We start from the raw sequence: 15,064 nt of genomic DNA on the forward strand, positions 1-15,064 counted from the left end.
AATGAAATTCATTGCTTCTGATGTTATGACAACATAAACATAGTATATTAATAAAGCAATTTTGATCCTTCTCCCTGGTATTAAAGAGAGCATCAAAACAGGCACATGGCTCCCCATGTGTCGAAATATGAACAGGCCCAGATACAGCATCCACATGAATACATCAAGCAACATGGTAGTCAGGGAGTTTCTGTATCCAAATACACAAAATGAAATTGTAATTCTGACTTCTCTCTCGTGCCCCACGTTGGGCGCCAAAAGATGTGCTGGTTTGAAGGTGAACCAGCAGGGGAAATGAACTCACCACGAGAGAGATTATAAGTCAGAGCTAAAATTTAATAATAATATTACAATAACAACACTGACACACAAGGGAAATTGCTTTCAACTCACAATACCCCAGCAGTATAACCCAGTGTCCTGGGGCACAAACCCAAGGGGGTTTGTTTGCCCTTGTGCTGAGACCCCTGTGGCTCCCCCAAGTCCAGAGCAAAAGGAAAAGAAAAACCTGTTGGTGCAGGCGAGGGCTGTGGTCTGGGCGAGAGCGGGGATCTCCTCCTGTCAAGGTCCTGCTGCTCCTCTGGATCCGACGAGAAGTTCCCGAGGTCTTCTTACCCACCCCTTATGTACCCTCAGGGAGCTCTCAGTCCCTCCCCCTGGGTGGGGACTCACACAATGGGTGATTAACTCTGGGAGCCAGGGGGTGTTGAACTGTTGATGGCCCATTAGCAGCTCCGCCCCCCTCAGGCTGGGTGTGAAGTGATAATGGCTCCCTGGGCAGCTGCTGCTAATGGCCCATTGACCTTGGGGAATGAATAGAGGGGGTAGAATACACAGCTTTGATCACCCTCACACAGGGTTAGCTGGTCCCTCCTGCTGAACTAGGACAATGTCAAATTCCCCATGGCAAGAGGGGTAGAGTGGATAAATTGCACCCTGTTTTGCTCATTGCCACAGGAAAGCTGGCATCAGATTGTACCTGTCCTGCTGGCCCTCAAAACACTGAAAAAGACAGGCTAGAGCTCAGACAAGTAGGAAAATACAAAGAGATAAGTAGGAAATCATCAGCCCTATCTACTCACTCTGATGATTAATTTAGTTATTAGCAAGGCTAATGGGTAGATTGCCATGCTTATTGTATTGGTAGTCCTTCCAAACCTTTTTCTGTGCTCTGAATCTAGTTAAATGAAACTATTGTAATTCTCATTTCCAAAGTGAGTGGCATCCTTGCTAACTAAAGTGTGGCTGCATTCTGGAGGGTAAAGGTGTTCCAGTTTGCTATCCTTTTGTAACTCCAATTGAATTGTGCCAAACTTGCATAGCTGGCAGTTCTTGTGACCGTGAGTGAATGCTCTGCACCAGCAGGAGGCTGGTGCACTTGGGTTGGGTGGAACTGCTCATGTCTCAGGATTTGTTTCCATCTTTTTATCTTCTGATACTTCTTCAGAAACAGTAGATGTGAGTAGCAGAAAAAGTTTGCTTTGGACTCCATAATTCTAGATCTGGCTGAGTAAATGTACAGTGTTTCTGCAAAGCAAGAAATATTTTTGGTAGTTTTTTACTAGGCTGGAGCTTGCATTTTGGACATCTTTCCAACTCTCTCCTTTCTGCAGTGGGCTCCCTGTGGCCTCTGTGTCCAGGGCTGCAGTCCAAAGGTCTGGTTTTTGCTTCAGACTGAAGAACCCGTTCAGCAGAGTTAATTTGCTCATGAGAGGATCCATCAACTGTAAATAAAGTGCATCTGTTTTTTATTTGAACATCTCTTTAATGAGATGCTATTTCCTTTCCATGTAACCTGAGCTTTGCTCTTTTTCAGCTACTTGTTGAACCCCTACACTGTGATGTCTTGTGTGGCAAAGTCCACCTGCGCCATCAACAACTCTGTCATTGCGTTCTTCATTTTAGCTACAATAAAAGGTAATGCCATGAGGAAAAAAGGGTTCTTTGTGACTTTCTAGGAAGGTTATAATGTAGCAAAAATTAAATCCAGGTGGATCTTTACAGATAAGATTGCTACAAAGGTCTCAGTGAAACACAGCAGAAACAGAACTGGAGCAAAGTCAAAGTTCTACCTGAAATCATGAGATCAAGACTCGTTAAGTGAAAACTTACTTTGACCTCAATGTACCCAGGAGTTTCATCTCTAAAAACTGACTCCTTTTCCTGGATGGCTTCAAATAGTTTCTGTCCAGGAAGAGATGGGGCTGTGTGTTGGAGGACATAACACTCTGTTGCACTTCTTCTGTATGTGAATATGCACTTAAAGTTGTGCTGGTTTGAAGGTGAACCAGCAGGGGAAATGAACTCACCACGAGAGAGATTATAAGTCAGACCTAAAATTTAATAATAATATTACAATAACAACACTGATACACAAGGGAAATTGCTTTCAGCTCACAATACCCCAGCAGTATAACCCAGTGTCCTGGGGCACAAACCCAAGGGGGTTTGTTTGCCCTTGTGCTGAGACCCCTGTGGCTCCCCCAAGTCCAGAGCAAAAGGAAAAGAAAAACCTGTTGCTGCAGGCGAGGGCTGTGGTCTGGGCGAGAGTGGTGATCTCCTGCTGTCGAGGTCCTGCTGCTGCTCTGGATCCGACGAGAAGGTTCCCGAGGTCTTCTTACCCACCACTTATGTACCCTCAGGGAGCACTCAGTCCCTCCCCCTGGGCGGGGACTCACACAATGGGTGATTAACTCTGGGAGCCAGGAGGTGTTGAGCTGTTGATGGCCCATTAGCAGCTCCGCCCCCCTCAGGCTGGGTGTGGGGGAGATAATGGCTCCCTGGGCAGCTGCTGCTAATGGCCCATTGTCCTTGGGGAATGAATAGAGGGGGTGGAATACACAGGTTTGATCACCACCACACAGGGTTAGCTGGTCCCTCCAGCTGAACTAGGACATTATCCACCCCTTATTCCACTCCATCTAGTCATTCCCAAATTAATCCCCTTTTTACCTATACATATATATATACACATATATACAATGAAACATTACAAACTCTTCTCGCTCAAAATTAGGTCCCCTTGTGGTACACAACGTGTTTCTCCATCTTTTTGCATTACCCACCAAGTGCAGCCAGGTCCTTGAGCAAAGACAATCCCTCGGATGGGTTTGCCTTTGTTCGAGGTGGGACTAACCCAAACAGTCTTTCCTAACATACCTCTCATATGGACCACAGGGACTTTATCTCCATCTACAGTATTCAAGAGTTCTGATTGGGCAGGGCCAGCTCGATTGATGGAGCCCCGGGTGTTGACCAACCAGGTGGCCTTTGCCAAATGCAGCTCCCAGTGTTTGAAAGTTCCCCCACCCAATGCCTTCAAGGTTGTTTTCAGCAGTCCATTACATCGCTCAACTTTCCCGGCAGCTGGAGCATGGTAGGGGATATGATACACCCACTCAATGCCGTGCTCTCTGGCCCAGGTGTCTATGAGGCTGTTCTTGAAGTGGGTGCCGTTATCAGACTCTATTCTTTCTGGTGTGCCGTGTCTCCACAGGACTTGTTTCTCAAGGCCCAGGATGGTATTCCGGGCAGTGGCGTGAGATACGGGGTATGTCTCCAGCCATCCAGTGGTTGCCTCTACCATGGTCAGCACGTAGCGCTTGCCTTGGCGTGTTTGGGGAAGTGTGATGTAGTCAACTTGCCAGGCTTCCCCATACCTGTATTTCGACCACCGTCCACCATACCATAGAGGCTTCACCCGCTTGGCCTGCTTGATGGCAGCACATGTGTCACAGTCATGGATAACCTGTGAGACACTGTCCATGGTTAGATCCACCCCTCGGTCACGAGCCCATCTGTATGTTGCATCTCTGCCTTGATGACCAGAAGCATCATGGGCCCATCGGGCTAGAAACAATTCACCTTTATGCTGCCAATCCAGATCTACCTGAGAGACTTCAATCCTGGCAGCTCGATCCACCTGCTCGTTGTTACGATGCTCCTCATTAGCCCGGCTCTTGGGTACATGAGCATCTACGTGACGGACCTTCACACTCAGCTTCTCTACCCGGGCAGCGATGTCCTGCCACATCTCCGCCGCCCAGATGGGTTTCCCTTTGCGCTGCCAGCCGGCCTTTCTCCAACGCTCCAGCCATCCCCACAGAGCATTGGCCACCATCCACGAGTCAGTGTAAAGGTAGAGTCCTGGCCACTTCTCTCGTTCGGCAATATCCAAAGCCAGCTGAACAGCTTTCAGCTCTGCGACCTGACTTGATCCACCTTGTCCTTCAGTCGCTTCTGCAACTCGACGTGTAGGACTCCATACAGCTGCTTTCCATTTCCGGCTTGTCCCTACAATGCGGCAGGAGCCATCTGTGAAGAGAGCATATCGCTTCTCCTCTTCTGGTAGCTGGTTATATGGTGGGGCCTCCTCAGCTCGTGTCACCTGCTCCTCTTCTTCTTCAGAGGACAATCCGAAACTCTCACCTTCTGGCCAGTTGGTGATGATTTCCAAAATCCCAGGGCGATTAGGATTCCCTATCCGGGTTCGCTGCGTGATCAGAGCGATCCACTTACTCCACGTGGCATCAGTGGCGTGATGGGTAGAAGGAGCTTTTCCTTTGAACATCCAGCCCAACACTGGTAGTCGGGGTGCCAGGATGAGCTGTGCCTCAGTGCCAATCACTTCTGAGGCAGCTCGAACTCCTTCATACGCTGCCAGGATCTCTTTCTCAGTTGGGGTGTAGCTGGCCTCAGATCCTTTGTATCCCCGGCTCCAGAATCCCAGCGGTCGTCCTCGAGTCTCCCCAGGTACTTTCTGCCAGAGGCTCCAGGATGGGCCATTCTCCCCGGCTGCAGTGTAGAGCACATTCTTCACATCCTGTCCTGTCCTGACTGGCCCAAGGGCTACTGCATGGGTAATCTCCTGTTTAATCTGCTCAAAGGCTTGTTGTTGTTCAGGGCCCCACTGGAAATCATTTTTCTTCCGTGTCACAAGGTAGAGAGGGCTTACAATCTGACTGTACTCAGGGATATGCATCCTCCAAAAGCCCACGGCGCCTAGGAAAGCCTGAGTTTCCTTCTTGTTGGTCGGTGGGGACATAGCTGCTATTTTGTTGATCACCTCTGTTGGAATCTGACGACGCCCGTCTTGCCACTTCACTCCTAGGAACTGAATTTCCTGAGCAGGTCCCTTGACCTTACTTCGTTTAATGGCAAAACCAGCTCTTAGGAGAATCTGGATTATCTTCTTTCCTTTCTCAAAAACCTCCCCTGCTGTGTTCCCCCATACAATGATGTCATCGATGTACTGTAGATGTTCTGGAGCCTCACCCTTTTCCAATGCAGTCTGGATCAGTCCATGGCAAATGGTGGGACTGTGTTTCCACCCCTGGGGCAGTCGATTCCAGGTGTACTGCACCCCTTTCCAGGTGAAAGCAAACTGCGGCCTGCACTCTGCTGCCAACGGAATGGAGAAAAAGGCATTGGCAATGTCGATGGTGGCATACCACTTGGCTGCCTTGGACTCCAGCTCATACTGAAGCTCCAGCATGTCCGGCACAGCGGCACTCAGGGGGGGTGTGACCTCATTGAGACCACGGTAATCCACCGTCAGCCTCCACTCTCCACTGGACTTTCGTACTGGCCATATGGGGCTATTAAAGGGTGAGTGAGTCTTGCTGACCACCCCTTGGCTCTCCAGCTCACGAATCATCTTGTGTATGGGGGTCACAGAGTCTCGGTCAGTGCGGTATTGCCGACGGTGCACTGTGGCTGTGGCCAGCGGTACCAATTGTTCTTCAACTTTCAGCAGTCCTACAGCAGAAGGGTCCTCTGAGAGGCCAGGCAAGGTGCTCAGCTGTCTGATTTCCTCTGTCTCCACAGCAGCTATGCCAAAGGCCCAACGCAGTCCCTTTGGGTCTTTGAAATATCCATTCCTCAGGTAGTCTATGCCAAGGATACATGGGGCTTCTGGACCAGTCACAATGGGGTGTCTATGCCATTCCTTGCCAGTCAAGCTGACTTCAGCTTCCAGTACAGTCAGCTGTTGGGATCCCCCTGTTACCCCAGAAATAGAGATGGATTCTGCCCCGGCGTATCCTGATGGCATCAACGTGCATTGTGCGCCAGTGTCCACTAAAGCTTTGTATTTCTGTGGGTCTGATGAGCCAGGCCACCGAATCCACACAGTCCAATAAACCCGATTGTCCCTCTCCTCTACCTGGCTAGAGGCAGGGCCCCCCTAGTTCTGGTCATGGTATTCACTGCGCTCTCCCTGTGAATATGACCGGGAGGTTCCTTCAAGAGGATCGGGCATAACATCATCATTCCTATACTGTCTGGAGCCTTGCCCACGAGAGACCGGAGCAGCCTTCAACCTTGAAGAATTCCCTGTGTTAGTTGTGCCTCTTTGCAATTCACGTACCCGAGCTGCTAAGGAAGAGGTGGGTTTCCCATCCCACTTCCTCATATCTTCTCCATGCTCATGGAGGTAAAACCACAGATTGCCGCGTGGAGTGTACCCTTTCTCCTTAGCTGGAAGACGCCTGCTTCTGATGGCGGAGACTCTTGTTTGTTCTGGAGAGATATGGAAGAGTCCTTCCTTAATCTTCTCTTCCAGTTCAGCCAGTTTTGTTTCCACAGCTGAGACATGAGCTCGTAATGGAGCAGTGACAGTGTCTTCATAAATCCTGAGTTTGCTGACCAGTGCACCCACCTTGTCTTCTCCCTCTCTCCACTGCAATGTTGCAAGGTAGCGAGAATACATTTCTGGCCCAAGTCGTGCAAATTTTAACCACATCTGGGATGTGCACTGGACACCATCTGGACTTTTAGGGAATCTCTCATCCTCTGAAAAGATTATCTCCAGTACGGCTAATTCCCTTAAGCACCGGATACCTTGTTCCATCGTGTTCCACTGTCCTTGCTGTACGTGGAGGTCCTCCTTACAAAGATATCTCTCCCTCACGCTTGACAACAGTCGCCGCCAGAGGCTGAGAGTTTCCTGTCTCTTTCCAATGCCCTGATCAATGACAACATCTCGAGACAGGGATCCCAGCTGCCTTGCCTCACTCCCATCTAGAATTGTATCATTGGCTGCAGCATCCCAGATTCGAAGTAGCCAGGTCAAGATGGACTCATTTGCCTGTCGTGTGAACTCTCTCCGGAGCTCACGCAGCTCTCCCAGGGATAGGGACCGGGTGATTATTTCTGGCTCCATTTCTTCTGCTTGAGATGAAGGTCCTGACTCTTCCTCGTCATGCACTATACGAACTGATTTGGTCTTTGATTTTCTTTTCTGGACAGGGGCAACTGCTATCGGTTTCTGTTGTCCTTCTGGCTCCTCCATGGTTTGTGTGGACATGGTGCTGGTTGATGTATCTCTCTTCCTCTCTGGCTCAGTCATGGTCTGGGTGGACATGGCGCTAGTTGATGTATCTCTCTTCCTCTCTGGCTCAGTCATGGTCTGGGTGGACATGGCGCTAGTTGATGTATCTCTCTTCCTCTCTGGCTCAGTCATGGTCTGGGTGGACATGGCGCTAGTTGATGTATCTCTCTTCCTCTCTGGCTCAGTCATGGTCTGGGTGGACATGGTGCCTGTGGATTTGCTCCTTTTCTCCTCCTCCTGATGATGCTGTACCACACCAAGCAGTGTGCGGTAGGCAGTGGCCAGGGCCCAGCAGGTTGCTGTGAGCTGTACCTCTCTGGGACTACCAGAGCATCTTCCTTTCACATAGCTTAGCATTTTGGCAGGGTCCTGCAGTTGTTCCGGGGTGAATTTCCAGATCATTTGAGGAGAGAAGGTCTCCAAATACTGGCCCATATCTTCCCACTTCCCGTGCCACTCAACATCATCCACTCCCAGGGCAGGCCTCCAGCAAGTCTCCTTAGAGAGCCCAGTTCTGACCCTAAACATGGTGTATACAGTACAGAGGAGACAAAGCAACACTAACAGCAGGATTATGCTGTCCCTAACATCAAAAGGAAGCTCAATATTTTCAATGATTGTTGTAGCAGAGGTGAAAAGGTGGAAGTAACCATCTCCGCCTGTTTTCCCCACAGTCTGGGTGCTATTTTTAATGAGACCCCAGAGGTAACAACCCAAACCAGGACAGGCAGACCAGACTGAATATACATTCACAATGAAATTCATTGCTTCTGATGTTATGACAACATAAACATAGTATATTAATAAAGCAATTTTGATCCTTCTCCCTGGTATTAAAGAGAGCATCAAAACAGGCACATGGTTCCCCATGTGTCGAAATATGAACAGGCCCAGATACACCATCCACATGAATACATCAAGCAGCATGGTAGTCAGGGAGTTTCTGTACCCAAATACACAAAATGAAATTGTAGTTCTGACTTCTCTCTCGTGCCCCACGTTGGGCGCCAAAAGATGTGCTGGTTTGAAGGTGAACCAGCAGGGGAAATGAACTCACCACGAGAGAGATTATAAGTCAGACCTAAAATTTAATAATAATATTACAATAACAACACTGATACACAAGGGAAATTGCTTTCAGCTCACAATACCCCAGCAGTATAACCCAGTGTCCTGGGGCACAAACCCAAGGGGGTTTGTTTGCCCTTGTGCTGAGACCCCTGTGGCTCCCCCAAGTCCAGAGCAAAAGGAAAAGAAAAACCTGTTGCTGCAGGCGAGGGCTGTGGTCTGGGCGAGAGTGGTGATCTCCTGCTGTCGAGGTCCTGCTGCTGCTCTGGATCCGACGAGAAGGTTCCCGAGGTCTTCTTACCCACCACTTATGTACCCTCAGGGAGCACTCAGTCCCTCCCCCTGGGCGGGGACTCACACAATGGGTGATTAACTCTGGGAGCCAGGAGGTGTTGAGCTGTTGATGGCCCATTAGCAGCTCCGCCCCCCTCAGGCTGGGTGTGGGGGAGATAATGGCTCCCTGGGCAGCTGCTGCTAATGGCCCATTGTCCTTGGGGAATGAATAGAGGGGGTGGAATACACAGGTTTGATCACCACCACACAGGGTTAGCTGGTCCCTCCAGCTGAACTAGGACAAAAGTGTACACAGTTTATTTTCAAAGTTTATCTGTGAACCTTTACTCAAAACCCAAGCATTTGCCTGCAGCTGTTATTTGGCTTTCACTCACAGCTGTAAATGTGCTTGCAAATTAACTAGTGAGCTTTGGGGAAACAGAAGCAGCAACCAAAGGCCCATACCAGCACAGCTGAATAGATTATGTCAGAACTGTTTAATTCATTTTGCACATAATGCCAGCTGTCTGTTTCTTTTATGACTCTCCAGTGCTAAATTGTAGCATATGTGATTTGTACTAGTCATCTAATTTTGGAAGTTCTCTGCTGCATCAAGGGAAGGGTCACTCTGATCTCATCTCCAGCAGGACCCAGACCCAGGCATGGCAAAAAAGAAGCTGATATAGTTTCCAAAAGGAGGTTTTCCTCTAATTATTGGCTAGTTTAGTCAGGAGGGGTTTTCATTTAAATAGCATTTGCAATAACAAACAAATGAGGTTTGTTTAGTTGAACTGATTTTTAACTGTTCACTAATACCCTAAAACCAATGGTTTGGTCATAGAGAAAATGTGGTTTCTTCTGACTGGAAATGTGGCAATCTGAGCTTTAAAGTGGACAAAGAGGATATCAGATTATGACTGTGATTTCTGGGAATCAATTCTTTAGATCTGTGCAGAATTGAGCACTTGATAAAATAGCAGATAGGGAGGTTTCTGTCAGGAGAGTGTGGCTGAAGAGTGGAGAAGGCTCATCACCAGGTAACCCTCTATTTTCTCTTCCAAAGGTGGGACAGAGAGAAGCTCTCTGAGTGTGTGATGTCAGGCTGGCCTGATGTGTGTGATGTCACTGTTGGTCCAGAGCACTGAATCAGGGTTCTTGCTGTCTAAGCTGTATTTTTGCAGAGGAGTTCCATCTGTCTACACCTATAACTTGGCTGCTGCACTTTGTGCTTGTATTTTTATTGTTTAACCTGAGATCTTCTGGACTTGATTTCTGATGTTGGTAGATGGGAAATGCAAGTACTCAGCCCTGAGCTCAAATAAAGCTTCTTCAGTAAGGGCATTCATAATTTTAAGACCACTCAGAAAGGCTGTGCAAATCCTTTCTGTGCCTCAGTTTTCAGTAACACCACCTCATTCCTTCAGCTGCAGCCCTGCTCCTGCTCAGAGCTTTGCTGAGGCCCTGGCACATCCTGGTGAAGAGGTTCTGCAGCATGCCCAGTATAACAGCTCCTACATGCAGATATGACTTGTGAATGTGTTCCCATGCATTAACTGCAGCCAGCATGGGCTTTGCCTGAATTACATTAATCTCTTTCTGTATGTGAAGGACAGGAGATACAAACCAGATAGTGGTTCCTTCATGTGGAATCAGTCATTCTTCATTTAAAATGTAGTTAACAAGAGGACACCCTTCAGGGTACGTTCTACTAAAAACTCATTTGAGTGGCATACTGATATTTGTGAATCCCCTGCAGAGTGTTACATATTTCTTCCCATTTGGACTTCCTGTCTGTATGGCTGTTTATAGTAACTATTCCTTACAAATGAACATTTTTTGTCTTTGCAGGTAGTGCCTTCCTCAGTGCTGTGTTCCTGGCCTTAGCAACATACCAGTCACTCTACCCTCTCACACTGTTTGCTCCAGCCCTCCTTTACCTTTTGCAGGTAGATGATTTCCAGCTGTTGTGACCCCTTGTCTTCTTGTGCAGGGACAGCCCTTGGCTGTTGAGAGGGGAGTCAGGCAAATGCAGTTTCAAAAAAAATGACTCTCCTCAAGCCATGGCAAGTTTGAAACCTTAACAGGAATGCCTGTGAGTGGAGAGAAGGGAGCAGAAAGTCACCTACACTTGCCCTAAATAAGTGCTGTTCTCTGTTTTGTGTGAATAGCAATGAGGGTTTTAGATCTGGAGAAGTTCCTTTGCACTGACTGGATCATTGAGCTGTGTTAGCACAAGGACCTGTGTGTTTGATTTGCTCAAATTCAGAAATGCTGATTTGGGGTTTGATGGCAAAAGGCATGTGCTTGTGAAAGAGACTGGTTGTCCTTTCTCTATTACCAGGACCCCCAGATTCCAGCAGGGCTGACCTTGCTAATTTTACTCTGCTATGGGAGCAGTGTGAGGCTGTGAACACCACCAGAGGCTTAGCCCACTTCACAAATCACTTTGTGATCATTTTTATTATTTTTGCCACTCTGAAATCCTACTGTTGTGCATTTCCCCAGTCTTTCTTGTTTGCTTTGGGTATTGATATCTAATCCTAACTACAGGTTCATGACAGCATATTCCCAAATCTCTCAGTTTCCAAACAGAATGGGACTCAGCTCTAGTTCATTTACTTTCTGAATACCTCTTACTTTATTTAAGAAAATTTAGTATTACTACTCTGAACGAGACAAGAACTTCTGCAGAGTCAGTGTTGCTTTTTCAGTTTGGTGATTTTTAGGAGAATTTACTTTATGTAGTTTTATATTTTGCTCCCATTTGTTCCTCTTTCAACTTTAGCCAAAGTAAATTGTGACTAAAGTACAAGCATTGTACATCAAATTCACAAGTAACACATAACTTTGATGTGTGATTGCCTAATTTGCATCTTTTAAAGGCAGTCATGCTAGTGTGTGTTCTTTTATCCAAATTTGTCAGTGAATTTGCCTGCATTCTTTGTGCAGAGCTAAATCACTTTTCTCCAGTGCTTTCCAATCTGTCCTGCCAAAAGTTGTTGGTAAATTTGCTTACATTGTTCCAGTAAGAGACACTAAACATGCTATGAATGAGAAAACAGGGTGCTGTACACAGAGCCCAGGGCAGCTGGGATGAGTTCTCTGCACATATCCTGCCATTGCAAACCCCAGTACCCAATGGAAAAGCCACATCACTGACCTGGAGTTGCAGAACTCAGTGATTCCCAAAGGTGTTTGCCCCTGTTGGACTGGGATACCCATATGTCATGTTATGTGACAGGGGCTTGTGGTTGACCTGTGACAAGGACATGTGGCAGTGGCAGGACTGCAGCAGTTGTCTTTGAGGAAGGAGCTTTTCAGGGCGGCTCCTCAGTGCACGGGAACCCACTCCATGGCCTCTTTCCCTGATTTCAGGAGAGCAGGAGTGCCAGGCCTTGTGGTGGAGACCAGGGGATGGTGGGTCATGGAGCGAGCCCTTCAGTCACCCTGCTGAGTGGGTGTGTGCAGTGGAAGGCAGGCCCCAGTGCACTGCTGAGCCATGTCAGAGACAGTGGAGCTGGAGCAGGGGTGTGGGGTGTGGGGCGTGACCCGCTGCAAGCACAAGGGACCAGCTTTGCTGCTGTGTTTTCAAGCACAGTTCTGGAAATACGTGCAGTATGTGTCCCTTCATTGGCCAGAGTGAAGAATAACCCAGATTGTGCTTGAGAGCTGCACCTTCCAGTGCCACAGTGCCAGTGTTTGATGCTTTTTTGTGTTGATTTAAAATGATGTGCTGAACGCTCAGGCTTTCTTGTGGCTCTCACCTGACAAGGTGCTTCTGTTTTACTTTCAGCGTCAGTTCATACCAATCAAACTGAAAAGCAAAAGCTTCTGGCTCTACACCATGCAGTATGCATCCCTCTACCTGTGCAGCCTGGTAGTGATCATCTGCCTCTCCTTCTTCCTCCTCAACTCCTGGGATTTTATCCCATCTGTTTACGGATTTATGTAAGTGTAAGGATTCTTACTGGTGGTTTTCTGTCTGGCAACTCCACCCATGTTGTTTCTTGTCCATCACACATGGATGCCCCACTGCCTGCCCCAAGAATTGTGGGATCTGTGACTTACTGGCAATGCAAGAAAAGAAAGAATATGTGAAGGAGAGCAGCCAACTTCTGTTAGTTGGGTAATGGCCAAAATTAAAGACAGCTGTTTTCCACTGAATTGATTGGAAATGGATTTGACTGGTGAGCTACCATAGCTGTGAAATTTTCATCTCTGGAAAGATGTCTGTTTGGGAATGGTTTACATCCTGCTGGGGCTTCAGGAAGGATTCATCAGCAGGATTTAAACCTGCTCTCCATGTTTTCTCATCCCTTTGGGTTTTTTCCATAGATTTACAATTTAGGTCCTGCAATAGCATAAAATGATTAATTAAAGTAACAGAAGCAGGGCAGTAAAAAACAACCATTTAAAAATTTACCTTGACTTTTCTTTTCAACTTTCAGCCTCTCTGTTCCAGATCTGACACCCAATATTGGCCTTTTCTGGTACTTCTTTGCAGAGATGTTTGAACACTTTAGTCTTTTCTTCGTGTGTGTGTTTCAAATCAATGTGTTCTTCTACACCATTCCCTTGGCAATAAAGCTAAAGTAAGTATGAGTGTGTTTCTCTGCTACTGTTTTTACTCTTAAGTTGTCCAGTGGGAGCTTAGAAAGCTGGAGTCAGATGTCTGGATCTACAAGCCTGGAAAAGATTTTTAACATTTCTCATTTCCCATAGTTTCAGTCTGTGTTCCTCTTAAATAGACTTGGGCTCTGGAATGTCACCATGTGTTGCAAGGATCAAAAGAGAGCAGAAACTGAGGTGCCTGCTCCGTGCCAGCATAGACCAGTGTAGTCAGAAAGCAAGAACTCCTGGCTGGAACTTCAAGTTCTTTATTGTCAGAAAAAAAGTGAAAACTTGGGGACTTTCCTGGCTGACTGTATTGACAATGTTACCTTTCTTTCTGATAAAAACACCCATAACCATCCCTGGATCCTCAGGGGGCTTATCCTTTCACATGAAATGGATACAGACGTCATGAGGTACCAGGGGGATATCCATGGGCTTCTCCAAATCACCGTCAGAGGGAAAGTGCTGGTTGCTTTTGGTGAATAAGCCAGAGCTGGGGAGGAGCAGCATAGGTGACTGATGGTAAAAATGTGTGTTGAGTGAGGCCCCAGGTTTCTGTGTGAGGGCAGATGTGGGTCCCTGGCACTGCTGCTCTGCAAAGCAGCTCCGTCCGCCCCACTCAGCACTCAGAGCCTTATCTGGAGAGAACAGGGGTGCGAGAGCCACAGTGTCTCCTCTGTGGAAGACGTGCTCCCACAGCACATCTGTGCCTTTGCTCATGTTCAGTTCCAGTTTCCAGCCACCCTGCTGCATCCTCTCACTGTTTGTTTCTTCTCCCTGCCAGAGAACACCCTCTGTTCTTCATGTTTGTCCAGATCGCCATCATTTCTATCTTCAAGTCCTATCCCACTGTGGGAGACATTGCACTATACATGGCCTTCCTTCCAGTCTGGAGCCATCTTTACAGATGTAAGTTCTTTGTGCTTAGTTATTCCTTATCTGGAATGGGAAAGGACCTGCAAAATAATTGTCACCACTAAACCAAACCACGCTCATGTTCACAAGCTCTTGTGGCCTCTTGGGGGTGTCTGGAAGGAGGCTTGGGTTAGTTTTTTTGTTTTGTTTTTTTTGAGGTGACACAGTCCCTAATATGTCTTTAGGACTAGGGTTGAAATTGGTTGAAGAGGGAATTTTCACCTGTACCTTATCTTCCTCCTCTCTCCAAGTTGTTCTGAAGATTAACTTTTTTGTAAGAACCTTTTACAATCCTGCACAATGTATGTGACTTATTTGAAGTACATCCATCCTCCAAATGCTTCACTCCCATTCAAGGCTGTGTAATTTGAACAGTGTTCCTGCAATTGGTGAGTCCCCCAGCCTTAAAATGCTGCACCTTGCAGTGGTTCTTTGTTTTGCATCTGCTTGTTTCCTTAGAGTGGAAGTAACTGAATTACTCCAAGCAATCATCTGGTTTTTCTGAAATGCTCCATAAAGACCCTCTTGAAATCACCAGAGAGCTTCTTGAGGACTTTCAGGCTCAGTCTTTAGAACTGCTGCCCTGAGGAGATTTGGAAGTGCTGTGTTTTTCCTGGTGTTTCTTGCTTAAACCAACTGCTTTGACCAGCCCTGCCAGGTTGTCCAGGCCTTTTACTGCAGCCTGCTTCCAGCCAGGCCAAGTGTGTTCATGGATGGCTCACCTCCCTGTTGTAGGAGACATAATAAGGAGTCAGGAGACTTGGGAGACCATCTGCTCTGTAGGTTTCAGACTCAGGAGAGCTGAGGCCAAAGCAGCTGTGACCAGACCTGGCAGGAAGCCCCAGGCTGGCCCTGAGCACGTTA

The 15,064-nt window shown here is 47.5% G+C and overlaps 1 protein-coding gene across 2 annotated transcripts in view; it reads left to right on the forward strand.

Moving 5' to 3' along the window:
* Window positions 1-15,064, forward strand: part of PIGU (phosphatidylinositol glycan anchor biosynthesis class U) — a 35,490-nt gene that overhangs the window by 12,693 nt on the left and 7,733 nt on the right. Inside the window, exons 6-10 of one of the 2 annotated variants that reach the window (XM_071573114.1) lie at window positions 1,817-1,917; window positions 10,520-10,617; window positions 12,465-12,619; window positions 13,120-13,263; window positions 14,070-14,194. In XM_071573114.1, the coding sequence (XP_071429215.1) occupies window positions 1,817-1,917; window positions 10,520-10,617; window positions 12,465-12,619; window positions 13,120-13,263; window positions 14,070-14,194 (623 nt within the window). The remainder of the gene's footprint in view (window positions 1-1,816; window positions 1,918-10,519; window positions 10,618-12,464; window positions 12,620-13,119; window positions 13,264-14,069; window positions 14,195-15,064) is intronic. The other variant, XM_071573115.1, reaches the window with a different exon arrangement.

The sequence above is a fragment of the Pithys albifrons genome, chromosome 18, assembly GCF_047495875.1.
Source record: "Pithys albifrons albifrons isolate INPA30051 chromosome 18, PitAlb_v1, whole genome shotgun sequence".
NCBI lineage: Eukaryota > Metazoa > Chordata > Aves > Passeriformes > Thamnophilidae > Pithys > Pithys albifrons.